The sequence below is a fragment of the Erpetoichthys calabaricus genome, chromosome 7 (genome assembly GCF_900747795.2).
Source record: "Erpetoichthys calabaricus chromosome 7, fErpCal1.3, whole genome shotgun sequence".
NCBI lineage: Eukaryota > Metazoa > Chordata > Cladistia > Polypteriformes > Polypteridae > Erpetoichthys > Erpetoichthys calabaricus.
Window position 1 is genome coordinate 130,004,221 of NC_041400.2, and position 27,805 is coordinate 130,032,025.

At 38.9% G+C, this 27,805-nt stretch overlaps 1 protein-coding gene across 3 annotated transcripts in view; it reads left to right on the forward strand.

Annotated features, from left to right (window-relative positions):
• The first annotated feature begins 955 nt into the window (after positions 1-955).
• unc45b (unc-45 myosin chaperone B) overlaps positions 956-27,805 on the forward strand; it is a 61,642-nt gene continuing 34,792 nt past the window's right edge. The window contains exons 1-8 of one of the 3 annotated variants that reach the window (XM_028805377.2): positions 956-1,079; positions 1,845-2,006; positions 10,474-10,510; positions 19,169-19,344; positions 19,728-19,817; positions 22,399-22,566; positions 25,227-25,392; positions 27,572-27,742. In XM_028805377.2, the coding sequence (XP_028661210.1) occupies positions 1,845-2,006; positions 10,474-10,510; positions 19,169-19,344; positions 19,728-19,817; positions 22,399-22,566; positions 25,227-25,392; positions 27,572-27,742 (970 nt within the window). In that variant the 5' untranslated portion in view covers positions 956-1,079. The other 2 variants (XM_051929666.1, XM_028805376.2) reach the window with 2 other exon arrangements.

Below are 27,805 nucleotides of genomic sequence, written 5' to 3' on the forward strand. Positions count from 1 at the left end.
CTCATCATTTGACCTATGGGGAAAAAAAAATTATATATGTAACTGTAAAGGGAGCAAATGAATCATTTTCCTCTGATGTCTATTCCTGGTAGGAATCGAAAGTTTTCGAATAAAAACTATTTTAAGATACATGATTCACTTGCTGTCTTTGTGGATTTCCAGCTACAAATATTCAAACTTATCACAGACATACAGTATGTATATGTACTTGTCAAAATATGTCATATATTAAATATATAGCCCACAGTGACACACGGAACATTATTAATTTGCATTGATAGACTGACTTTTTTCTTTGGTTTTCCATTACTCTTTTCTCACTTTTATCTGCATTTTTATGACTTCATTTTTCCTTTTTTGTGGATTTGAATTGATTGCTATTTTGGAAAATACCTAAATTATTCAAAGACAATTTCTCATACAATGTAAAATATCACTTGTTTGAAATTCACAGTGCAAAATCTTCCATTTCTTAGATCCACATTAAAACCAAGCACAGAATGTACCGTCTTGAGTAAGGCAATCAGCAACAAATGTTCTAGAAATACCTAAGCAAACAAATGCTTGAGACTTTGCTGGAGACTAGACAGCCAGCAGGAAGCTACTTTCTAGAAGTTACTAGCACTACTGGCAGTACTTACTCCCCAAATGGTAACCAAAACATTTGTTGTCAGATTCTCAGCTGTCAAGACTAGTCCTTAAAAGTCAGAATGGGAGTTCACCAATTTATACAGGGGTGCTTACTCATAGTAATATTTAAGATGCATTTATTATGTCCTCAAACTATTGAAGATACAGGGTGCATTGATTGAGCTAAATTTTATTATATGCAGCCCTTTCTATATTTTATCATGTGTAATGATTACAAAAGTATACTTCTGCCTTATGCTGATTCAAATCCCCCCATACTCTTTTGGACCAACCCACTCCTTAACTGCTGCCCAGTTCATTGAGATATATATGGTGCAGGACAGCCCCTGGGGACAAATCTTAGCACCCGAAACTGTTTGGTTTTCTCTGTTAAGCGGCACTGGCACACTGATTCAAATAACCTAGAGGAATTCCCTTTTATTTACAAAGTAAGTATACAGATTTTTGTATCTGCTTGCAATTGTATAAAGTGTGTATGTAATGCAGAAATTGCATATCAGATGAATTCGAACAGCTGGCCTCCCCCAAGCTTCCTGGCTGTCCGTCTATCAGTGATAGGACACAGTTGGCACTCCAGCACTGCCCAAATAAGGTATGACACCCAGCATTTAAAGTAAAGTGTGAGATAACATGTGCTTGAGCAGTTTCACCCGGCTCTCTGCAGGAGACCAGAGTCATTTCACCAGACTGAAAAAGAAAGGTAAGAAAACATGAAATGTTTAGCTTTCTTCATTATTGTATACTCGTGCATGCAAAAAGATTTAAACCAAATCTTACAGAATCCAATTGAATTAGCGATGGATGACCTTTTGTGACTTTATTAACACTCCTTGAAACTAAGTTTTATGGGTGCATGTATTATGATACAGTATGATTTTTCACAGAACAGTGTTTTCTTACTGTCTGTAAGGCCTTCTGGCCCTTGAATCACTGAGTTCATTGTTACAAAATAGGACTCACCTTTTTCATTAAAATGTACTCAGTCAGCACTCCAGGTCTACTGAAAGGTGATTATTCATCCATTGACAGACACTGAGTCTTTATAAGGAAACAAAGTTCAGCCATGACAATACTGTAGATATTAATAAGGCTTTGTAAAGGTGTTCAGAATGCAGTTTCATACTTGAAAATAAAATTTCTCACTTTTGTGTATTGGCAATAATCTAACATGTTCATGACCTTACTGAATTTAGATGGAAGATCCAATCCAACTCAAAGATGAAGGCAACAAATACTTCCAGGCTAATGACTATACCAATGCTATTCAGTCCTACACCAAGGCTCTCCAGCTCTGCAAAGACAAGAAGGTTGGGGCTGTACTGTACCGCAACAGGGCTGCATGCCACTTGAAGCAGGTATGGTTCTTAATTTGAGTGATTTCACCATTTAAACCTACTGCTATTGTTACAGACAATTGTTAACGACAGCACAGTGTCACAGTGTTCAGTACTGTTGATGCCCACTCCCGGTCGCTGTCTGTGTGTTGACGTTAACGTTACACATACATCACATGCTTTTTCCGTCCAATTACTCCAGTTTTCCTCCCGCATCTTGAAAAGCACATGAATTATGTTCTTGGGTGACTGAAAACTGGCCCAACATGAGTGTCCTCTGTGATAACCTAGCACCTCATACAGATCTGCCTTTATAATTTATTCCCAATGCTGCCAGCCCCAAATTTGATTAAGTTCGTCTTGGTTTATAGCTATACAGTGAAATTCTTATTTGCACAAGCTAATGAAGAATGTGTCCAATCACCGATGCCGTCATTAGTGAGTAGAACTACCTTACTGTGATACTTCTCTTCCTTACCTGAAAAATCTCAGAACAAAGCATACATTACTACAAGAGCATCAAAAGAACACTTTGAAAATGTTATGTTATACTATGTTAAATCATAGATCACACAAGAAAAATAGCCAGTGTAATACTTATCATTGGTTCTAGCATACTGAGTTGAAGTCTTGTCACTATGGTATCTGTATGTTCTCCTCGTTTCAATGTGGGTGTTCAGGCTGCTACTTATATTCCAGGGAAATAAGCACAAAATTGACACTCTTGACAAAAGGTTACTCTAAATTGGCCAGGTGTGAAAAAGCATGGGTGTGGGAGAGTCCAAGAGTCTGCTGTGCACTTTATTGGTGTCTATCCAAGTTCATTCCCACCTCACGCCTGCGTGGAAACACTTTAGCTCCTTTCGTCTGAAAAAGAACAAACTTATTCACACACACGCACTCACACATTGTATTCACCTATAGGGTCACTTGATTGTAACAGAACTGGGCAGCAGGTAGCAGACAGCACTTGAAGAGCACACTGGATCTACTTAGAATCAAAAGTAAATGAACACCAATATCTTTGAGATTAGGGAGAAAGACTCGAGAACCCTGAGGAAAAAAATGACATGTAAACTCTACAGCAACCAGACTGGGACTAGGATCCTGTGAGGTGGGTAGCACTCATCACTCTGCTACCATGCCTCCCTAATGCATGCCTTTTATAAGATCAATTTTTTTTGTTTTGTGAACAATGATGTCATATCCAGCCTCAGGTATTTGGGATCAGCTCCTTACCTCATTACTGTCTGTATTGGGTTTGAGCTTTTTCCATATGTCCAAATAAGTTATTTTTATACATTGGTTGATAGGGCAGCACAGTGGCACTGTGGTAGCGCTGCTGCCTCGGAGTAAGGAGACCTGGGTACGCTTCCCAAGTCCTCCCTTTGTGGAGTTTGCATGTTCTCCCCATGTCTGCATGGGTTTTCTCCAGGTGCTCCGGTTTCCTCCCACAGTCCAAAGACATGCAGGTTAGGTGCATTGGTGTTGTCCCTAGTGCATGCTTGGTGTGTGGGTGTGTGTGTGTGTGTGTCCTGCGGTGGGCTGGCTCCCTGCCCGGGATTTGTTCCTGCCTTGCACCCTGTGTTGGCTGGGTTTGGCTCCAGCAGACCCCCGTGACCCTGTGTTAGGATATAGCGGGTTGGAAAATAAATGACTGACTGACTGACATCGGCTGATACAACAACAACAACAACAACATTTATTTATATAGCACATTTTCATACAAGACTATAAATGTTCTGTATGAGTGTGGCCTACAATGGCCAGGCAGCCCATCAACTTTTCAGGTATCATTTTTCTGCATTGAACCCACCACTGCTGGGTTATGCAATATTTGTCAGGTACTGACCTGCTATGGGAGGAAGTGTCACCTAAGACATAATATGGAATGGCATCCATATACCTCCATTAAGGTAAACACATCCCAAATGAAATGGGGCAGGCCTGATTTACAGTTTTGTTAAAGGAGCTACAAAATTATTCCAATTTAACAATTTTCAACAGATAAATAGATACTTTATTAATCCCAAGGGGAAATTCATACTCCAGAAGCAGCATGTTGATAAAAAAAAAACAATATTAAAGAGTGATAAAAATGCAGGTATAACAGACAGTAACTTTGTATAATGTTAAAGTTTAAGGATGGAATTGATGAGTTGCATAGTGTCGGGGAGGAACGATCTCCTCAGTCTGTCAGTGGAGCAGGACAGTGACAGCAGTCTGTCGCTGAAGCTGCTCCTCTGTCTGGAGATGATACTGTTCAGTGGATGCAGTGGATTCTCCATGATTGACAGGAGCCTGCTTAGCGCCCGTCACTCTGCCATGGATGTCAAACTGTCCAGCTCCGTGTCTACAATAGAGCCTGCCTTCTTCACCAGTTTGTCCAGGCGTGAGGTGTCCCTCCCCAGCACACCACCGCGTAGAAGAGGGCGCTTGCCACAACCATCTAATAGAACATCCGCAGCATCTTATTGCTATATAGTCAGCTCTGTCCTGTCTTGCACAGAGCATCAGTATTGGCAGTCCAGTCCAATTTATCATCCAGCTGCACTCCCAGGTATTTATAGGTCTGTACCCTCTGCACACAGTCACCTCTGATGATCACGGGTGCATGAGGGGCCTGGTCTTCCTAAAATCCACCACCAGCTCCTTGGTTTTGCTGGTGTTCAGTTGTAGGTTGTTTGAGTCGCATCATTTAACAAAGTCCTTGATTAGGTTCCTATACTCCTCTTCCTGCTCATTCCTGATGCAGCCCACGATAGCAGTGTTGTCAGCGAACTTTTGCACGTAGCCGGACTCCGAGTTGTATTGGAAGTCCGATGTATATAGGCTGAACAGGACCAGAGAAAGTACAGTCCCCTGCGGTGCTCCTGTGCTGCTGACCACAATGTCAGACTTGCAGTTCCCGAGACGCACATACTGAGGTCTGTCTATAAGATAGTCCACGATCCATGCCACCAGGTATGAATCTACTCCCATCTCTGTCAGCTTGTCCCTAAGGAGCAGAGGTTGGATGGTGTTGAAGGTGCTAAATAATAAACATACTTCTTACAGCACCACTGCCTCTGTCCAAGTGGGAGAGTGATCGATGTAGCATATAGATGATGGCATCCTCCGTTCCCACCTTCTCCTGGTATGCAAACTGCAGAGGGTCGAGGGCGTGGCGGACTTGTGGCCTCAGGTGGTGAAGCAGCAGCTACTCCATGGTCTTCATCACATGTGACGTCAGAGCAACAGGCCAGAAGTCATTCAGCTCACTAGGACATGATACCTTTGAGACTGGGGTGATGCAAGATGTTTTCCAAAGCGTCTGGACTCTCCCCTGTTCCAGGCTCAGGTTGAAGATGCGCTGTAGAGGACTCCCCAGCTCCAACGCACAGACATTCAGCAGTCGTGGTGATACTCCATCTGGACCCACTGCTTTGCTGGCACGAAGTCTCCTCAGCTCACTGCTTACCTGGGCTGCTGTAGTTGTGGGTGGGGGAAACTCTCTCCTATGCTGGTATCAGCAGATGGATGGGTGGAGGGTGCAGTACTCTGGGGTGAGAGTGGGTTAGGGTGGTCAAACCTGTTAAAGAAGTTGTTCACCTGTTTTGCTCTCTCCACGTCTCTCTCGATGGTGGCACCCCGCTTCGAGCTGCAGCCAGTGATGATCTTCATCCCATCCCACACTTCCTTCATGCTGTTATTCTGTAACTTCTGCTCCTGTTTTCTCCTGTACTGCTCCTTCGCCGCCCTGAGCTGGACTTGGAGTTCCTTCTGCACGTGCTTGAGCTCATGCTGAGCACCACCTTTAAAAGCCCTTTCCTTCTGGTTCAAAATGATGTCACTTGTAATCCATGGCTTGTTGTTAGCATAGCAGCGTACTGTTCTTACTGAAACTACAATGTCCATACAGAAGTTGATGTAGTCAGTAGTGCAGTCAACAACCTTCTCAATGTTCTAACTATATGATCCCTGCAAGATATCCCAGTCCATAGTTCCAAAGCAGTTTTTCAGAGCCTGCTCTGCCTCAGGGGACCACTTCCTGAATGAGCGTGTGGTTGTTGATAGTTCCCTCACTCTTGGTTTGTAGTGAGGGTGAAGCAGAATCAGGTTATGATCTGCTTTCCCAAGCAAAGGCAGCGGGGTGGCGCTGTATGCGTCTTTAACGTTTGCATACAGTAGGTCAATAGTCCTATTTCCCCGGGTGTTACAATCCACATACTGGGAGAAGGCAGGTAATGTTTTGTCCAGCGTCACATGGTTAAAGTCTACAACGATTAGCACAAGCACCTCGGGGTGCTGTGTTTGTAGTTTAGCAACAGCAGAATGGATGATATCACCCACTATCTCCACGTCCGCCCTAGGAGGGATGCAAACAATAACAACAATGATGTGTCCAAACTTTCTGGGCAAGTAATAGGGACGCTGACTTACGGCCAACAGTTCGATGTTCCTGCAGCAAGTGGAGATTTTGATGTTTACATGTCCAGAGTTCCACCACCTTGTATTCACATAGAGAGCGAGTCCTCCTCCTTTCCGCTTCCCGCAGGTATTTGCGTCTCTGTCCACTCTAACTGTGCTAAGCCCGGGTAGCTCCACATTAGCATCTGGGATGTTAGTTGTTAGCCACGTTTCACAAAAACACAACAAACTGCATTCTCTGTAGGTCCTGACATTTTTCACCAGTGCAGCCAGTTTGTCGATCTTATTTGGTAGTGAGTTCACATTTCCCAGGATCACAGAAGGCACCGAAGGCTTGTACCGCCACTTTTTCACTAGCCGCTTAGCCTTTAGCTTAGCGCCAGCTCTGCTGCCACGATACGACCCTCTTTCCTCATCGGGTACATAGGGAACCACACTGGCATGGGCCTGTGTTCTCAGCGCTTGAAGTTGACTACCTGAATAGATGAGTCTTGGTGTGTAAAAATCCATGACCAAGTAGTAAAAAGTGTCCAGGGAACGAGTCCACATAAAAGAAAGTGGTAGGAGTGATCAGAGAAATAGAGAAAAAGGTAGAAATATAAAGTTGTACACGGAGCTGCTGGAAAGGCTGCCACTTGCGGCGGAGCCTGAGTCATCCCCCACATCAGGCTTTTGAGAAAATATACACACACACATAACTTTGAAGGGTCACTTTTTAATGATATTACGGTGTAATACAATAAAAGTTAAAAGCATATGTAAACATACAAATCCAAGTTAATTCAAAGAATCATTATAATAACTTACAGTGTAATGCCAACTGTTTGTTCTAGTTTTTCTATTTTGATTCCTGCCTTGCACCTGCTGCTGTTGGAATACATGTTGCATATTTATGTAGCATGTACCAGACAGAGGAAGTAAAACTGAAACAATACTAGTGACTAAGCTGCAGACCATCAGATCAATGGTGCAAACTGAGGTGCTTTCATAATGGAGCCTTTCATCACAAGTTAGGCAGATGGCTGTACAGTATGTGAGTTTAAAGACCTGAGTATAAAAATGAATGACAAGTCTGCTGGTTCCTCATCAAATGCTATGATATTGCTTACTAGATGGTTGGTGGGCAAACTTTGTAGCACTGATGTCTCACAGCCTCTGATGACTGTTTTAAAATCTCAGCCCAGCTCATTATGAAGTTTGTAGTTCTCCCATTGCCCGCATGGACAACGAGTGTGGGTACATGAGTAACCCTATAAGAAATTGAATATGACATTAATTATTAATTTTTTAGCAAAAATAAAAAAGCAACACCCAGTATCTAAGGTGGATGCCAGTAATGATCAGTGGCTGCCACTGTTCTGACCTATTGACAGTTTCACCTTAAAAAAGAACATAATTAAAAGATGCATTGAGAGAAAATGTTAAGAACATTGAGGGGTATGGAGTAATCAAGACCTGAAGGAGCTTCATAATGAGTGAAATATAATGCCAGCTGTAAAAATGAACAACCCCAAATGGTTTGAACATTTTTGGTGGAGCCAAAGACAGCTCTGGAGAACTAACGTGGAGGAAGCATGAGATGATGGGGTTGAGAGGGTGAAGAGCAAGGACAAAGGAGTAAGTGGCGAGTCCTCTTGGGGAAGCTGAAGGTTTGTTAGTTGATTCAGCAACAAAGAAGAAAAGCAAGAAAATACACTCTATATGTCCATATATGTTATGAAAAATGAGCTTTACATTAGAACAAAATATCTGAAGAAGAAATGGTTTAGGGCAGCACAATGGAACAGTGATAAGTGCTGCTCCCAGCACCCTGGGTTTCAATGCCATGCCCAGTCATTTTCTATGCAGAGTGTGTATGGTATCACGTCTGTTTGTGTTTTTCTTTGGGTTCACTGGTTTTCCTCTTATGTCCCCCAGAGATAAGCATGTTAAAAGAGCTGTCAACTCTAAATGCTATGTTGTGAGATTGAGTGTGCACCCAAGCTGGCCTTACATTAAGTGCTGAATCAGGAGGGTTTAATTATGTATATATCTTTTACATACAAAAAAAGGAAAAATCTTAATTCAAATGTAAATCAGCTTAATCGTGGGCAGTGTTGTGAGGATGTTAAGTAATATGTTATTTAAAACTATTATTTTGAACTGAACGTGGGTACTTTAAAAGCTAGCTTCAATGCCCAACACACAGCTAAATTATAACAAATGACTAATCTCTGTCATATGTATGGCCTTTTGCAGCATGTTCCATATAGATAGATAGATAGATAGATAGATAGATAGATAGATAGATAGATAGATAGATAGATAGATAGATAGATAGATAGATAGATAGATAGATAGATAGATAGATAGATAGATAGATAGATAGATACTTTATTAATCCCAAGGGGAAATTCACATAGAGTGTATGCTTCATAGAGAATCTTTATTGTTTTTTTCATAAAACATTTTGCCAGAGCACAAAAACAAAAAAGTTCTCCAGCTGTTTCCATCAGGATCTGATTGTATTCTCCTGTTCATTTCCTCAGTGATAAAACCCACTAATAACACATGGATATCCTATATGACTTAGCAGCACTAAGACAGACTGCAGACTACTGTGTGCTTTTCAATAACTAACAGATTCCTATTGCCAATTATATATTTTTTCTTTTTTGTTGTTTTAACTTTTTTTTTCTGAATATGCAGTATTTTTTAAGCTTTATATTTTGGGACAGCAAAAATTCCTGTAAGCAGGTGTTACCACAGTAGTGTCTACACCTTTAATAAAAAATAGGACTCAGTATTACTTTTGTGCCTGTAACATATTCAACCTGACAAGCTGTAGTTGTATTACCCTGCTAAACATGGGATCATCTGACCACTAACAAGAATGATTCTCAATCTGATTTGTGCTCTGTTATGATTACCTCCTGGACGTACCATAGTCTTGATGTGTCCAGCTCACTAGTGTCAGCAGAACTCCAGAGAAATGAAATGGAGTTCAGAGATGTTATTGTGGACACGAACATAATATTACAAAGCAAAATGCAATGTACAGACTAGTAAGGAAAGGTTTTAAGAGCAGTCCAAAAATGTACAGTAGGTCAAGAAACCTTCAGTAGGGAGAGTCAAACACCAGAAGCAAGGGTCAAGTGAAGGCAGTTCCCACAACTCACGCATTTGCTTTGATACTGAAATCTGAAAGTCCTATAACGGGAATATCCAAATAGGAGAGCCAAAGATTTACTGAATGCTGAAAAATGCAACTAAACATTTGCTTTGATCAATAGTAATTTTCTTCTTGCAAAATCATTATGTAAATGAGGGGCAATATATTTCAAATTGTACTTTGGAAGTTAATTTAATGAAAATACCTATTTATTTTTATTTCCACAATGAAGGACCTATTAATACAGAGCATGGCATCTGTGCCACACAACACTTGAGCACTGGCTCGACTCCCACCTTCTTCATATTCTCTCTATTTTCATTTGGTTTATCCCACAGAGGAATAACACGCCAACATGCTGATCAGCACATTTATGGGGCCAACATGTCTGGTTCAGCTATGCAGTTCACTAACATCTCACCCAGGGCAGGGTGAGAACCTGCACAGAGCTGTCACTACGGACTGCAAATCGCTGAAGTCAATTAGTCATTTTCTAACCCACTTAATCTTGAACAGGGCTGGAGCCTATCCCAGCTAGCATAGGACGCAAGGCAGGAACAAACCTTGGACAGGGAACCAGCTCATCGCACACACACACCCCAACCACACACTAGGCCCAATTTTGTATCGCTACTCCACCTGACCTGCATGTCTTTGGACTGTGGAAAGTAACCAGAGCTCTTGGAGGAAACCCACACAAACATGAGGTGAATGTGCAAACTCCACACAGGAAGGACCTGGGACGCCAACTGGGGTCTCCTTACAGTGAGGCAGAGCTCTCCCACTGTGCCACTGTGCTGCCCTGCTGAAAATTATTTAACTGGAAAATAACAGAGAAAGCACATTGTAACCTAAGAACCTACCCATGATAGATAGTTTAAAAATATTATTGTTTTTATCTGACACAAACTATTTTGTATTTTTCAGGAAAACTATGTGCAGGCGGCATCTGATGCATCCAGAGGTAATGTCTTCACGAAATTTGTATATTTAAACAGAATGACTCAATTAGTTAATTCTATGAATCTTTGTTTATCCAATTGTTGAATATTATAGGAAATTACCAACAGTTGCTTATATGAAACATATAAAATCACCTTGTATTACTGTTTAAGGTTCTTGCAGTTATTCTATTGTCTTTTATTTATGTTGTAATATTTTAGTGGCAACCCATGGCAGATAGTTGTTTGAAGGTATTGCTATAAAGACCTCTGTAATATGAAAATAGTAATTAAAACACGTAAGAGAACATGAAGATTAAAATAAGTGACTGGATTGGTTCTAATTCAGGCAGCCATGGATCAGTGGAACATTTCTTTCTCAGCAAAGGCAGATTCCCATTTTTTTACTTCTTTTCTCATAATCTTTATCATAGGAAATTTTAATAAATACACATAATTAAAACTGTGATGAAAGTTTAAGTGACATTCATGATTTCAATACATTTTACAATAAATATTATATATGGGCAATGACATTTCCATAAAGATGCTTTTACTATCAACAAAGTATATCCTTTACAGAGCAGATCTTTAGTTTCTAATCAAATCCTAGGTTAAAAGCTGCTGTTTGGAACTTGACATAAAACAATCACATGGTAAATGCACATAAAAAATTGTGCACAATGTAAAAGAAACTTGAACACAGTATGAAACAAAGATGGTCAATTCCAATGCTCAGACTCACAATGAATACTGTACATACACAAATCATGAAGAAGATGAAATTATTTTTCTAAGCCTTCCCACTTCTTAGATAATTCTTCAAGCACATCACTTTATACATACTTGGAATTGACATGCACACACCCTCTCTTTTTTTTATATAAAATATCAATCTAATACACTTATAATAATTCATACTAATAAATCAGAAAGTCAGATACAGTTATAAGTGCTCAATCCAAATGTCACCTTCAAAACCCCTTTCTGCATCAAGCGAGAAAGTGTAAGAAGCCAATAAATGGTAGTCAGTTAGAAGAACTAAGGAAGTGTTAATGAGGGTCTTGCCTATAGTGATATTTTTAAATTCCTCACTCATACATTTTATTTTCTTAACTGGTAAGTAATATAACATGTTGCACTATATTAAATGGGTTAGCCTTTTTTATTTGAATGAAATGTGGTGACAAGTGCAGTGTTGGAAGGCATCATGATAGAGTATCCATTATGACCACAGAGTCGTCATTAACTAAATGTGTTTTATTCACTGTTAACCCAAAAATATCAATTAAACAATAAGGCTTTATGTTGGTCTCAAGATTTTCCAGTGAGTAGGTAAAAATTATAATTCATTAACATTTAAATTGAAGACAAAGCCAAAACATGTGGCCAAGAGAGGAATGTGCTTGAAAGCATTGCTGATGAGTCAGATCTGGTCCAGGCCAGTCTAAGTCAGGAGAAATGCATGTGATGTGCACATCTTAGACTGAATTTCACACAGATGAAGGAAAGATGTATTTTGACTTAAACTCCCTATCTGAAAATTTAACTGTAATGTCCTGTTTCTAGTATTGTTTCATAATATCTACAGATTTCTAATTGAGGAAGCACTGATATAGATTCCTTCTTTTTAAGTTTTACAGTGGATGAGGCAGGGAGACTAGGAGAGTCAGTAAAGCTGTTTTAGACTCTAATATAATGAAAGAAGTATTTTGTGATAAACTTAATATGTGTCAAAGTTGTTCAAAAGAAGCAAACCTATACAGTATATATATAAAATACAATGTGTCTGCCTGTGTGTTTCCTACACAATCTTACACCCTTTGACTGATTTGGACCAAACTTTGCATAGTTACTCCCTAGGAACATACAGATAACACCGATTACTGTATAGCCCAAGATTCTGGCCCTGTGGGTTTCCAGTGTTTTTTTTCCTTGTGTGTACAGTTTGCACACCCGTGCCACTTGCTGGCTCTGAGCAAGTGAAGCATCCAAACAGACTGAAGTCTGACTAACAAACAAAATGACCGGTGCTTAACATTACTTACCCAGGTAACAACGTGTGCTTCTTCTACCTACTGTAATATAAACGTGTATTTCATGCTTTTGCAGGGAGGTGTTGGGTGAGGCTTGACCAAGAATGGAAGTGCAACAAAGCACAAAGGAGAATGAAGGGGTTGATGTTTAACTCTTGCTTTGTTGGCTTTTCTTCATAATTTAAACACTATGAATTGTACAACTTGAATTAAGAGGATAATTCAGACATTGCAGTGTTCATGGTTACAACCCTGCAAGGAGTTACAGCAATTTTGGAATCCAATCGGACCCGATAAAAACAAATTTTCAACTCACAAGAGCCGAGGCATTGAAAGAAAGGCAGTGTGGATGATGGATGGGATACCTAACAGTAACAGATGGGATACCTAACAGTAACATCCGGATCACATTTAAAAACACATAAACCTTTGCTTTCTTTTCTTAACCAACTCTACAAATATAACCTGGCAGCGTGGCGTTCTTCAGCTAGTACATTTATAAATATTAAAGTCTTTGAAGTTCTCAATGCCTTAAGTTCAGCACTTCCTCTTAATCTTTTCCCACTAAACATTAGCACATGGCACCCTGCCCGGGGTTTGTTCCTGCCTTGCGCCCTGTGTTGGCTGGGATTGGCTCCAGCAGACCCCCGTGACCCTGTGTTAGGATATAGTGGGTCGGAAAATGACTGACTGACATCAGTACATGTTAAATATCATATACTGTATATAATGACCACACAAGGGCACCAGAGAGCCCCAAACCACAGAACCAGTAATACAGCACACATTAATAGAATAATAGATTTTTATTCTCCTTCCAGGCACTTTTTCCCCACTCCACTCCCAACAACAAGCCACAAGTATACAAGAAACATTCAGTACTCCACAATTCTTCCTCCTTTTCCACCTCTGCTGAGTTTCACCTGCAGCCTCCTGACTCTGACTCCTCCAGCTACGGCAGCACATGGCCCTTTAAAAGATCCGGGAGCACTTCCAGTAATATGACGTGTCCTGTTGGAAGTAGTTCCGGGTTATACACAAGCCAGGGAGGTCCTCCCCCCGCAGTTCCCTCTGTTGTCTCCCAGGATCCCTACAGGGCTGCACTCCTGGACTCTAACTCCCTTCGGGTGTCCAGACTGGGACTCTATATGAGGGATACTGACACCTAGAATGGTGGGAGATGGACTACTCCCTTGCCCATTTCTATAGTCTTTGGGCATCCTGTTCAGGACAGGCATATAAAATAGTGTCCCGGCTGGGTATTGCTCCCACTTCTTCCATCCCTCTGTTATGGCATCCCGACTGGGTAAGAAATCCTCTTAAATAGTTCCTTCATTTTCACCAAAATTCCAGCGAGTACTGAATTATTTTAATTGCAGAAATTGGTAGATGATTGTGCACAAATTATATCTTGTAACAAACAGATAATGCAGGATCTACTTTACACAACCACCATGCAGGTATGGAACCAGTGCTATTCGACTCTTTCTAAAGTCATCATGTACCAAATTTTGTATCGCTCTTCAAGTTTAATTTCATTATGAAAACTACTGGCTAATCTCTAATGAAACAAATTGTTTCATAACATCCCTAGCCAACACAAATTCCTTCTGTACTCATGTTGCAACCATTAAAATGAGCATAGCATTTTGTGTTAATATTGTTTGCTTCCTGATTTCCTTACATCACCTCCCATTCTGTATGACAACTGATATGTACTCACTTCAAAATGCAGTACATAGGGAATGGCAAAGAATCTGACCTGACATATGTCAATTTTGAAGCGCTCAAGTGCTGATACATGGCTTTTATTTCCTAAGTTTTCAAGTTTGTTATGGGATCTTTGTTCTGCTCAGCACTATTTTGCCATCAGTCACAGGCCTCAGTTTACCTTTCTGCAGAACCGACTTTAAGTACTGCTCTTCCACTGTGCATGCTGTTTATAAACCATTTTTTCCATTATAGCAATCTTTGTTGTAGTCCTATTATAAATATCTTATTATAAATAAACAATCGGGTGTCTGAGTAAAACCAGACCAGGCTGGAAACTAAAGCAGCATAAGCAAACTAGTTTATGTTACTCTTTTCATCTTTCTAATTGTGGATAGCATTACACATTTCCTCTGTGAAACTGTTAAGCTCTTTAGGAAACATCTACAAATATTCCAAGACCCAAATTGACTTAAGAAAAAACAGTGCACTGCTTCTGCATAAATCGTTTATTATCAAAGCCCATGCCTGTTGGTGTACATATTATTTTTAAAAAACTGTCTTCATCCTACATAATACTTATTAATACTATATAACTAAGGAGATACTGCACATATTGTTAGAAATAAAAAGTTCTGCAAATGAGTAAAGTCTGAATTATCAACCTTGACAGAACACACTTCAAACAAACAATCATCAATTTTCTATATCTGCTAGCAAAAGTCATGGGCCAGCAGAACCTGAGAAAAAGACAGAGATCAACTGTGGATGAGATTTTAAAGCTGTCTTATGGTTGTTATACCACCATAAGGAGACAGGCTGGTAATATGCAATTTAGTAGCCAGAGGATAGATTCGGTACATATCAAAAGAAAGGGTCAATACCAGAAAATCAGTCCTACTTTCAGCTAAGTTCAAAATGCTGACCAAGAAGTGAAATAAACACTAGCTAGCAGTCAAAAAAAACAAAAAAAAAAAAACACCTTTCTAGAGTACATGCAGAATGCTTTTGGAGCAGGTCCTTTTCTAGCTTTTGTTGGGGGCCCTATGCAAGCAAACAATAATAAATGTAACTAAACATTACAATATACAGTGTCCTTTTAAAGCATGCATGCAATTTCAAAGTTGTCACTTTCAGATTTCTGCTTTTATCTCTTCAAAGTAATGAAAATAAGAGTAAATTAATGATATAGAGAAATATACAGGGAGAGAATCATTATGATAGTAGCAATCAGCAATCAGAGAGAGAGAGAAAAGGACATATAGACATAGAGGTGAGTATCAAGGCAATGCACAGCTTGCAATTTAATGATTTACCCATTGCAGAGGTAGCAGAAGTGCAAGTCCTCATCTATAAAAATACTCTGGTAAATGTCAAAAATCTACCCAAATAAAAGTATAAAAGTACATGTTCTTAAATTTACTTTTGAGTATAAAAGTAAAAATTGCTTTTAGTTGAAAATTGCTCTGATTAAAAAATCAGGTATAAGAATGATGTTTAATAAACAATTATTTATTTTAAGAAGTAAATGTGAAAAGTCATAATGAGGAATACAATGAAAACAAATATGCTGTGAGATTTGCCCGGACACCACGAGTCTGAAACCACATCTTTATCAATTTCACACGTTTATTCATCACAAATAAACACAGTCCCAAACACCACACAATGCACTCAGCAATAATCACCCCAATTCCAGACTTCACAATGTCCTTAGCCGCCTCTACTCTCCTCCTGGGAGCTTCGTCCAACTCCCACTCCCGACTCTGGCTCCCTAACTGTTAGGAGGCGGTTCCTTTTATTCCTGCCCGGATGTGCTACAGGTGGCTGAATACTTATCTTCCGGCCACACTTCCTGGTGTGGCTGACGTGTTGCCCTTTGCCCCGGAAGCACTCCGGGCGTCCCTGGCAGGTTCATCCGCCATCTTGCCTGGTGTGGCAGAAGTGACAGTTCCCCAGGTCCCATGAGGCTTAAAGTGCCCCCTGGCGGTGGCCACGGTTCCCAACAGGTCAAAACCTCTTTGTCCCTTTCCCATGGTCCTATTTTTATCCAGGGCAGCTGCCCCCTTGTGCCCCGGAAGCTGTTACTGTCCCTTTCCGGTCCCTCCAGGCATCCCAGCCAGGTAATGACCCCAGTCATCTGTGACAATGCATTAATTGCTTCAGTCACAAAAATCTGTCAAGAAGCCTTATAAATTACCAGTACTTATAAATCTGATAACTAATCTTGAATTAATTACTACTAAACTGAATTTTAATATTAAAATAATTGGGCTTGAATTTATCTTATTCTTAGAATTCCATTCCAGGCAATTATTTCTGCCATTTAATATCATTATCAACATTATCCTGAGAGTGTGTGTGTGTGTGTGTGTGTATGTGTGTAACTAAAAATCTGTTTTGTACGCTTACGCGCTCACCATGTTTAGATTAACATAGCAGCCTATCTTAATGTCATTGAAAAATCACATTTCTATAATATTCATAGATTATTTAAATTAGTTTTTAGTTATCGATTTAATAATCAATATATCTAAACGGCAAGTCAAACAAAAGTTCATGTGAGCGCTTACCTCTGTGTTTTTAAGATTGGAAGGTTAATTTTGAACGCTATCCCCTCGTATTTTTATGGCTGGCACAAAAGGCGACGCACTCACCAAGGCTCGTTTTTGTGCCAACCACTTGAATGGGGCACATTTTCTGACCTACTTGTATCTTCGATTTCATTAATACGTCCAGCGTTGCTTGACATTGGTTTGACCATATCTTCACTGTTTAAATCACCGTAGTTCCTACCTGTGCTGTTCCATTTGCTTCTCTCCTGCGTGCTTAATGTTTTGTATACGAAGAAATCAAAAATGTAAAATGCGCAAATAAATATATAATGGGATAATCCCTTAATTTGTCATATATATGCAAATAATTTAATAAAATTATCTGACCTAGTTTCCCCTGTTTTTCGTACGGCTAAACTTGTTGGCAAGATAGTAATGGATATTTTTATTGTAGGGAGTATATAGATTATTTTCCTTTAAAATGATAGTGAGTTAAAGTAAAAAGTCTCAAACAAAATACTCAAGTAAAGATACAGATACCGTACATGAAAAGTCTACTTAAAAACAGTAATGAAGTTGTTTTACTTCGTTGCTTCTCACCACTGATCCATTGCAACAAATGCTTTTCTTCTTTTTACGTTTTTCAGCACCAGAGGGATAATGCCGTTTTGATGACATCTTAGGTATCAAGCTGGTTTTCGCTACCGTTATTTTCCTCCTGACGCGATGTGCGGCTGTCAGTGAGTCATCCCATCATACCTGTCGGCAGACGTCACTCATTACGCGACACGACAGCCTAGTGATAATCATTGATTTTTAATTGATTACCCCATAAACGCAAGCCAAAGCATCCATATTGCAGCTTGGTTTTGTTTATATCCTACATTTAACTTTTAAGCATACCCTGTATAGGTATTCATTAAATACATGATGGGGCTTAGCTGGCTACAAACAGACAGGTAATATTAAAACTCCCCAAATATATTGTTGCTGATCTTGCAGCTTGAGGGTCACTAGTTGTTTCGGGGGCCCTATGCATCTGCGTAGTCCGCATACAGCAAGAAACGGCTCTGTTTTGGACTAACGATGCCAGATACTGTACTTAAAACGTTGCACCTCTGACTTCATACACTCTCTTGAAAACTGTCATAAATATTTTAAAAATGTATTGTGGAGATGCGTGTGTTGGGAGAGCAATATATTATTAGATAGTCAGTTTGTTAAAGCCGTAACATTTTGATATTCTTTAGTTATTTATCGGGACACATTGCTTGAAATCAGGACTTTCACTGGGACGTCTGGACACCCTTGTAAATTAAAGAGTCAGTAAAATCGTTAAACGTTATAAACTGCAGATACTGGAGCTGTTGGGTTGGTTTCGCAAGGTAAATAATGAGTAAACGTTTATCTGCTGTGTGCACCGCGGCGTGCACGCCACTGGGTCGTACATTCATATATAGATAAGCTTTTTGTCTTCCGTGCTTGCCTTTTATACTTTTACGGCAAAGAAAATAGTTTAACATACCTGGTACGACTTAAGGCATGCAGAGGAGTGAGATGTTGCTGCATTTCCACTGTTCTGTTTGCGCTCAAGCCCTGGGCAACTTCATAAAGCAGAAACAACGTGCTGATGTAATTGTTTTCCCGCGCCCGCCTATCTCATCTTGTCGATTGCAACTGCCGTTCCGCGCGCGCAAACACCCTGTGACACCAACTTCCTACCCGCGCTCGCAGTTTCCTGCTATCGGGGATGAAAAAGAGGAAACTATACTAAATATACCAGTTAGGGTTACCGCTGTCAAGGTAAAAATCAAACACTAAACTCATTTGTAGTTGAAGTCACACAGATTGTTTCTGCATTTTAAGACAGGTGAGCTTGCAAATTCTCCAATGCTTTTCAATGGGAGATTTTGAAAATTTAAAAATGTGTACAGCGCGTTTTGTTCAGGATATCTGAACAAAAATTAAACTGCCTAAGCCAGTTTCCTTGAAGAATAAGTGTGCCACATTTCAACACTATTGGTCCACGGGTGGCTGAGTTGGTTCATGCGGGCAGGCAGACAGACTGACGGACACGGGCTTTCGCAATAATTGCCTAGTGCATTATAGGCGAACACATAAAAAAGAGAAGGATTTAGGAACTCAACATAAGGGAAGGAGACATGTCTAGCCATTTGTTGATGAGCTAATAATAGAACAAAAATGACCAAACAGGGAGATTTACTGTTGCAAATTAAAGGCTTGTGCCTTTAATGTAATGATACTTTGGGTTGGGGTAGGTCATTGGCATGACACTATTACATGCAGTATGTTCATATTTTTTTTTGCTGGCTTTTTATATATTTTTTATATAACTGCTATTTATTGCATTTCCACATAGCCATTGATGTTGATGCAGCAGATGTCAAAGCACTCTACCGGCGATGCCAAGCTCTTGAAAAGCTGGGGAAGTTGGATCAAGCATTTAAGGATGTCCAGAGATGTGCGACCATTGAACCAAGAAATAAGACGTTCCTTGAAACTCTACGTCGACTCGGTTCAGATATTCAAGAGAAGGTGAACCCCCCTTTTTGTGTGACAAAGCATAGATTATTTCAATGAAATTAACAGGCAAAGCACCCATCAACCCACACATAAATGACAGTTGTGAATAATATAAAAAGTAATTATGGTAGGTGGTGAAATAGAAGGCAGGAGAAAACTTGAAAGTAGGAGTTTTTCACTCAAAGGTGCATCACTTAGTGAAGTCAGAGGAATATAACAGGGAACAATATAAAATAAGACGACCTATAATGGTGTATAATAATGACAGATACAAATGGTAAGAAAAAAGAAAGCCCGAGAACAATGCCTGCAGCATTTCTTTCTTTTTTTTAATACGTTTTCTTGCTCTTTTGTTTTGAGTTCTCTAAATTTCTTATCCTTTCTTTGTTTTACAGCTGAAGATTCAGTTCTCTACTGATTGCAGAGTTCAGAAAATGTTTGAAATTCTTCTTGATGAAAATGTAGATAAAGAAAGAAAAGAGAAGGTTTGTAGTTGTACAGTATGTCTGTGGTTCTTTAAGAAAGTTTAGACTTTGGTCAGCTTAATGCAACAAAGCAAAAAAAAATCCAGCAATGACTTCATCTATGTACCCAACGTTATTACCAGGACATTAGTAATAATCACTGTGTATAATACTGTCATGGGTTGGCACAGTGGTAAATACTTTTTTATATCTTCTGGGACCTTAGTTTGACTCTGTGAAGTGTATGCTGACCAGAAGAATCCACAGAAGGAGGAGCAAAAGAAGTGCAGCCTCATGAGACAAGACTGCAGCATGGCGCACTGCATTATTACGCATGATGTGTAGATAGACACGAGCAGACTTCAAAGTGATATAAGATAGGGTCTCTGGTGTTATTGTGAGTGACTGAAAAAAGCAGAAGATAATCAGAACTGTAGTCTGTGCCAAGCAAAAGGTCCAGACTAGGAGATCAAAATAAATTGAGTAAACAAAGCAATGGGGCAAAACTAAATATCTAAGTGAAATTGAAAAAAAGAATCAGAAAACCTAAAATGAATTTGGCCTGCTTGAAAAGAAAATGAACTGATGCCAAGAGGTTTGTTCTTTATCCAACTGTAGGAAACTTCCTATATATTCTAGCATATCTAGTAACATTATCAACATGACAAATAACAGTCACATGACTCATCAATTATGGCGCATAAATAATAACAAAACAAATAATATACATAAAAATTATATGTTGTTATAACACAAAGGGACACAGAGTACCTTAGATTGGTGGCTGTTGCAGTGGCACAAAGGTAGACAATGTTTGAGCAATGCCACCATCTAAGGTTCCCCTTTTTATTTTTCCATCATGTCACATCTGTCTAATAAATGTAGTATAGCAAAAGACACAGATGGGCGAACAGCAAGTAAAGGAAGGACTGAAGGAGGAACCTTAGTCAATTTTTGACAGAATATCTGGCTGGTCACTTTTTGTTTAGAGTTTATACTGTCTCCTTGAGTCCATGTGGGCTTTCTTTTGGTACTTTGATTTCTTCATAAATCCTAAGAATTTGAGAAAAGGCCAAGGCAAATTAAGAAGACTTTTTGCTTATGTGACCCTTCCTATATAGGTTGTACTATCTGAATTAGAGATGGGAAAAAAGAAAAAACAGAAGATGAGCCAACCAACAATAACCATTAGAGCCAGACACAAGCTGAAACCAGGAAGAAGAGAAACCCAAGCCCAAAATGATTTCAATTAATGAAAGCTGAAAATGTCTTACCTCATTTTTTTATAGTAAATACAAGACAAACAAAAAATTGCTACAAAATGTATTGTTTTACAATCCAAAATTTCAGTGTATTGGCAGCGTAATTTATGCCGTAAATACCACTGCAGTGATGATGCCAGTCGACACGACTCCTAATAACCACCCCCTAGCAAGGTGTCATCATGTCTTAATAATGGCAGTGCAAAATTGCCACATCCATGCGAAAAACAAAATTTCATTGTGGGAAAACAGAAAATAATAAACAATCAAAATGTACACATTTTAAAGAAAATAATTATTACAATAAGTAAAAATGAACAAACCTAGTACCTAATTAATAATATAGATATTAAATCTTGTTTGGTGGTGTGTCTCCTCAATTAATCCACCTCTTGGGCAATGTCAAGCACTTACATTAACACTTTCTCTCTCTCAACCCTGTCCTCTTATCCTTGTTCCAATGTGCATTTGCCGTATTCTCTTTTATACATCTGCAAAATAGATATATACAATATGAAATTAAATTAGATTCCACCTTCAAGTGGTGTTACAAGGCACTAGCCTCCTTTGGCCCCATGTGTTGGCTGCACTTTTGATTCACCAGGACATCTATTTGAAGCAGTTAGAAGTTTTTTTCCTCCTATCAGCCTTTTTGGAGTTATTGTTGTACAGTACTGCCTAAATGAGACAGCAGTCAGGATTAATAAGCACCAGAACCAAAAGTTAAGAAAAAGAAACCTTCTATAAAACTAGATAAGTTCAGAAGTTAAACTGGGATTTAAGAGTTACATTCTAACTTGGCACCTTATGGTTTCAAGCTCATCTCCATAATCTCCATGCCTATGGCCAGTTTTCACTGGTGAAAAATGGTAACTTCCTCTTATAGAAAAGATACTGCAGCAGAAATTAGAGTATAGCCTTGATGGACACAGTGTAAAGGTTTGCACAAGTGTCTTTTTCTTTATTTCCACTTGCCTTAGTTGACCAGGTCAAGATTAACCACAAACACACTCAGACATCCTCTCACAAAAGATGACTTGGAGACAGGCTCTAATAGCAGTTTCTCCCTGAATGAGATGCTAAGTCATTTTATTTCTTATACAGAAGTGGTGGCCAGGGATCATTATGTTCTTGTAATTCATTGACTATATAAATGGGACAGAATACTTTTTCAGTTTGCATATTAATACAAACATAAAGAAGTAATATTTTCACTTACAGTAAAGGTGCCCTCAAATACCCTGCAATGTCCTTTATTTTTCTGAAATATGTTACAAGTAGAGCACAGCCTGTCTTAGTTGAAATATGAACATTTCTTTTGTAATATTTTCTTTTCAAAGGCTGCAAACAATTTAATTGTTCTTGCAAGAGAAGATGCAGGAGCGGACAAAATTTACCAGAACAACGGAGTGAGTTTACTCTATCAGTTGATTGAGACTAAAGACCCAGAAATGATTCTTGCAGCAGTGAGGACCTTCTCAGGCATGTGCACTGGTCACAAAGCAAGGGTAAGCATGATTTCACATTTCAAACAAATGATGATAAACATACTTTTTTTATTTTTGAGTTATTAATTTATGTTAATGTTACTTTTGTTAATTATTTGCTTAATTCCCAATGCATGTGTTATGTTCCTTGTGTTTTGTGAGTGGTTTCCCAAGAGTGCCCTCAGCCCTAAAAAGGCGCAATTTCTTGTGGTTCATTCTCAAGGCACTCACAGTGCATTAGTTCTCTTGTGTTTACTCTTGTGTTTTTGTGATTTTTCTGGATATTAGAACCTGTGCTTTTTTTTGACTTCACCTCTTGAATTCTCTATTGGGACTTTTTCACTATTGGATTCCCTTATTGCTTAGGCAGCTCCTTTACTCCACAGAGCTTCTTTGTGCCACAGGGCATTTTTTTGGAATAATAGCTCTTGCATTTTATAAGGATCATGAGCATACCCTTGTTCCTAGCTGGTTTTGAAGGTTTCTCCCTCTAGTTGATATTTTCTAAGTTTTTGGGACTTTGTGCTTGGGAGCTCTCAAGAATAACAACACCTGAAACTAAGCATGTTTGGGTCAGGCCAGTACTTGTATGGGAGCTTGGGTCGCTGCTGGACGAGGTGTTGGTGAGGTCAGCAGAGGGCACTTACCCTGTGCTTCCGTATGTAGATTCCATCGCCCCAGTGTAATGACAGGGACACTGTGCTATAAAAATGGAACTGTCTTTCGGATGAGATATAAGACCAAGGTCCTGATGCTCTCTGGTCATAAAGATCTTTAGGCATCTTTTGAAAAGATTGCCCATCACAGTTTCATCCATTTTGGCCCCTCACCACCCCCTGTCTCTAATTGGCTATCTATCCCTCTCACCCCTTCACCATCTGATAGGTAATGTATGGTGAGTGTACTGGTGCAAAATGGCTGTGGTTGCAACATCCAGGTGGAGGCAACACATTGCTGGTGGCTGAAGTAGTTACCCACTATCTATTTAAAAACTTCTGAAACCTTTGTTGTGCTATATAATTAATTATAATTATTAATTATGATTATGCAATTATGAGCTACCTAATGAAGAATAAAGTGACAAAACAGACAAGTCAAATGTTGGATGATTTTTGTTGCAAGTATCATATGGAATGTGTTTTTATAGGACTAAAGCCTATGTTTAAGTCTATATATTTTCCCATGGTGGAGAAAGAAATATAACAATAAAAAAGCAGATTATTATTATAATGCTAGCTTAGACTCTAAAAGCTTATAGAACAGTGCAGCATCATAGTAGTATTTTCCCTTACAGTTGTCTCTGTTCTGTTAAATAAAGCAAAAAGTATTCTCAAATATGGCAGAAAGAATGTGTTGTCCATGTTCTGGGAGCTCCAGTTTTCTAGGATGTGATGACTGTTTTAGAATAATTTACATAGTTCTATATTATCCAATGTCTACATAATCATGGAAGAATACATTTTTAACTAATCATATATTTTTCTGTGGGTTTTTTCTGTTGAGCAGAGAGATGAATGGTCTACAACAACAACAACATTTATTTATATAGCATATTTTCATACAAATAATGTAGCTCAAAGTGCTTTACATGATGAAGAAAAGAGAAAAAAGACAAAGTAAGAATTAAAATAAGACAACATTAATTAACATAGAATAAGAGTAAGGTCCGATGACCAGGGAGAACAGAAAAAACTCCAGACGGCTGGAGAAAAAAAAAATAAAATCTGCAGGGGTTCAGAGGCCAAAAGACCGCCCAGCCCTCTCTAGGCATTCTACCTGACATAAATGATCAGTCCTAATTGTATTCAGGGTTCTCATGGAAGAAATTGATGATGATGGTCACGTAGACTTCTGGCTTTTAAACCATCAATGTAGGGACATCATGGTGCTTTGATTAGGTGGTGGTGGCGCAGGTCGCCACCTCAGAAAACCGGGAAAAAAAACAGAAGAGAGAGTAGGGGTTAGTATGGATTGTAGAGCTACCATGAATAGTAATGATAATTAATTGAATATACAGAGCATCAGGTTTAAACTAAAATGAAGTTATGAGAAAGCCATGTTAAAGTAATGAGTTTTTAGCAGTTTTTTAAAGTGCTCCACTGTATTAGCCTGGTGAATTCCTATTGGCAGGCTATTCCAGATTTTAGGTGCCTAACAGCAGAAGGCTGCCTCACCACTACCTTTTTATTTCACAGTCCTGCACCATGAGAAACTATTCACATGCTGGAAATCATGTAAACGTCTGTGTTTTGGAAATTAAAAGTTCTTTCTTTCTTTCTTTCTTTCTTTCTTTCTTTCTTTTTCCAATCTGGCCTTTTATAGCATGTGCCTTTCATTATTATGCATATTCCTAAGCAAGCTACAGTATATATCCTTACAGATGTACTGTATATTTATGTAAATCCATGCATGAATGGCATTTAGGCTCGCAATTACAGCAATTTATTGGTTATTGATTATTTACATGTCAGTTCCACAAGGCACCCCAGGCTAGGAGTCTCATTTCTTCTAACAAGATCTTCATATCTGTTTTGTATATTTTTTTCCGTGTGGTACTGGTCTGCAGAGTTTCTTTGCTCTGATTTCACAATATTAATAAAAGCTACTGACCTGAAAAATAATATACAGTTTAATTCAATGAAAGATGATGTCTCTAGAGATATAACTGTTTTGTTTCATAGGCGACAGCCATCCTTCATTTGCTTGGACCTGAAAAAATTTGTACCATCATGGGCACTGACCATGAAGAAATAGCACTGGCGACTAGTAATTTGTTACAGAATATCTATGACTCATTGTCTGGGGAAGATAAGAGAGACTATGGGAAAGAAGGCGCTCTCGTTCTTGGTGAGGAAAGAATTTTGTCTTTTTGATCATCCTGTATTTTTGTCATTTTGAAGAGGTCGGGGAAAGTTCAGGATCTTGCAGCTGAATGCCATTCCATTGCTATCAAACCTTACTGGGAAAAGACTACAGTCAAAAGTTCTGGCACCTAGTATCAATAAATCAAGTGTTTTACTTTCAAAGTGTGTCTTGTTTAATGGTAAAAAGGTGTATATTTGAGAAGAACAAAAATTTATACTGTCTATAGTACATCAGTGATTTACAGGCTTGCTATTGGTGAGAATCTTACACCTCAGAAGGTCATCAAAGCTACCAATCCAATGAACCTTACATTAAAAGTAAATTTGTTGTCTGTGTGCTTTTAGTGCCCATTAACCAAAATAACAAGACATTGACTATATAGAGTGTAACCCAGGTTATTAATAATCAATTTTACATTTTCATTCTATTCTTTGTTGTGATCAAGTTGATTGTAAAATTACACGTTTGTGTTGATATTGAATTTATTATTGTATAAGAAATTTTTTTTATTCTCCCTCCTGAGTCATTGATATATCCCTCTCATGTAATATGCAACTTTTTACACAATATCAGGATAACTGTATTACTCTTTGTCTTTGATGCTGTGTCTTCAAGCTGACTTACTGCAGTTTGTATAGTCTTACTGATCTATATAATAATGAGCTCTTTTTGTCATGCAATCAGTTGGAATCTCTGCAGAGTACTATTCAGAAATGTCAGTAGAATTTGAAGCATGCCATTTAATTACCATGACTTGTACACTTTTCACATTTTCTATCCTGTGTGTTTCAAGCTCAACCTGCTTGGCTCCTTTTTTGAACATTTTGCCTCTTTGCATAGATAGCCACACAGTGCATCTCCTGTGAACCTCATTGGTTTCATGGAACCACACATTTCCTTTAAGGAGCATAGACTGCAGGCTGGTAATCTCTGAACTGCCAAATGCCAAAAGCAAATGCTGCGTCGATCACTTACACTTAAAGATGTATCATTGCACAGACAACACACTACATTATTAATCAAATCATACAACATAAAAAAGGAAACAAGGACAAAATCAATAACATTCACATAATATTATGTAGAAGAAGACTATAAATAAATAAATAAATATATAAATGAATGAATGAATGAAAAGCACACCTGAACAAGGGATAAATTCCTGGTTGAACTATGACACTCATTAATAAAAACACAAAGGCTCACCTCGTGTTTTGCCAAAATGCATTTCGATGACATTCACACTTTCTGAGTAACTATCCTATGAAGAGATGAGTCCGAATTTGTTAATTTTGTCTGATGTAGGCCCTATTATGTCTGAAGAACATTCTGCTGTCAAAACTTAATATCAATACTCAGTTATGGTGGTGGTGTTGTTGTTGTGATCTGGGAAAGCTTTGCTACATCAGAAGGTGAAGGACTTGCTATGACTGTAGAAATTGTGAATTCTGCTCTGTTTGAAGTGGAAATAACAAAACATTAAACCATAACACTTAGAATAATTGAAGAAAAGAAGATGTAGAGTTTTGTAATGGACTGGTCAAATCTGAGACCTACAGAACTTTGGGGTATTATAAAAAGACTCAATTCAAGACGTTTATTTTCGGTCACTGAGGTGAAGCAGTTTTGAAAGGAGCTGTGGGCCACAGTGCTGTGAGAGACTGACCAATATGACAAAAATGGTCTGGTAGCAGCTAAAGTTTGTGTTATTAGTAAATTGAATCCATGGGGACAATTAATTTATTTCCATGGTTTATTCGATATTGAACATTATATCCATCCATTATCCAACCCGCTGAATCCGAACACAGGGTTACGGGGGTCTGCTGGAGCCAATCCCAGCCAACACAGGGCACAAGGCAGGAACCAATCCCGGGCAGGGTGCCAACCCACCGCAGTGAACATTACATAAATTTCTTAAATTAATAAGTCAGGTTTGTATGAGAGGCTTGTGCACTTTTTAAACTGTATGCTATTCATCCATTCCTCCATTCACAATACTGCATATTCATCATTTATTTATCATAAGTTGTCTGTTTTTGATATTCACTGTATTAACACTATGGCCCATGCCTATTTGAATTTGCTTAACCTTCTTTATGTCACACTGGTTAATTTTGTGAGTTTGTGAGATGCTGATTCTTTTATGTGTTTTGTGCAGATACAACGCAACCCCTGAAGTCAATTCTCTTAACTCTGTTGGAAATGTTAACAAGCGACAGGATATCAGGATATGGACGTGACCAAGCTCTAAACCTTCTCAGTAAGAATGTGCCCAGAAAAAATTTAAAGGACCCTGACCATTCCAAAACCATCTTCACCATTGACCACGGTAAGTGAATTAAAAAGCAATAATGCCAATATTTAGAAACTGCCAGTGAGCTGTGTCAGAATA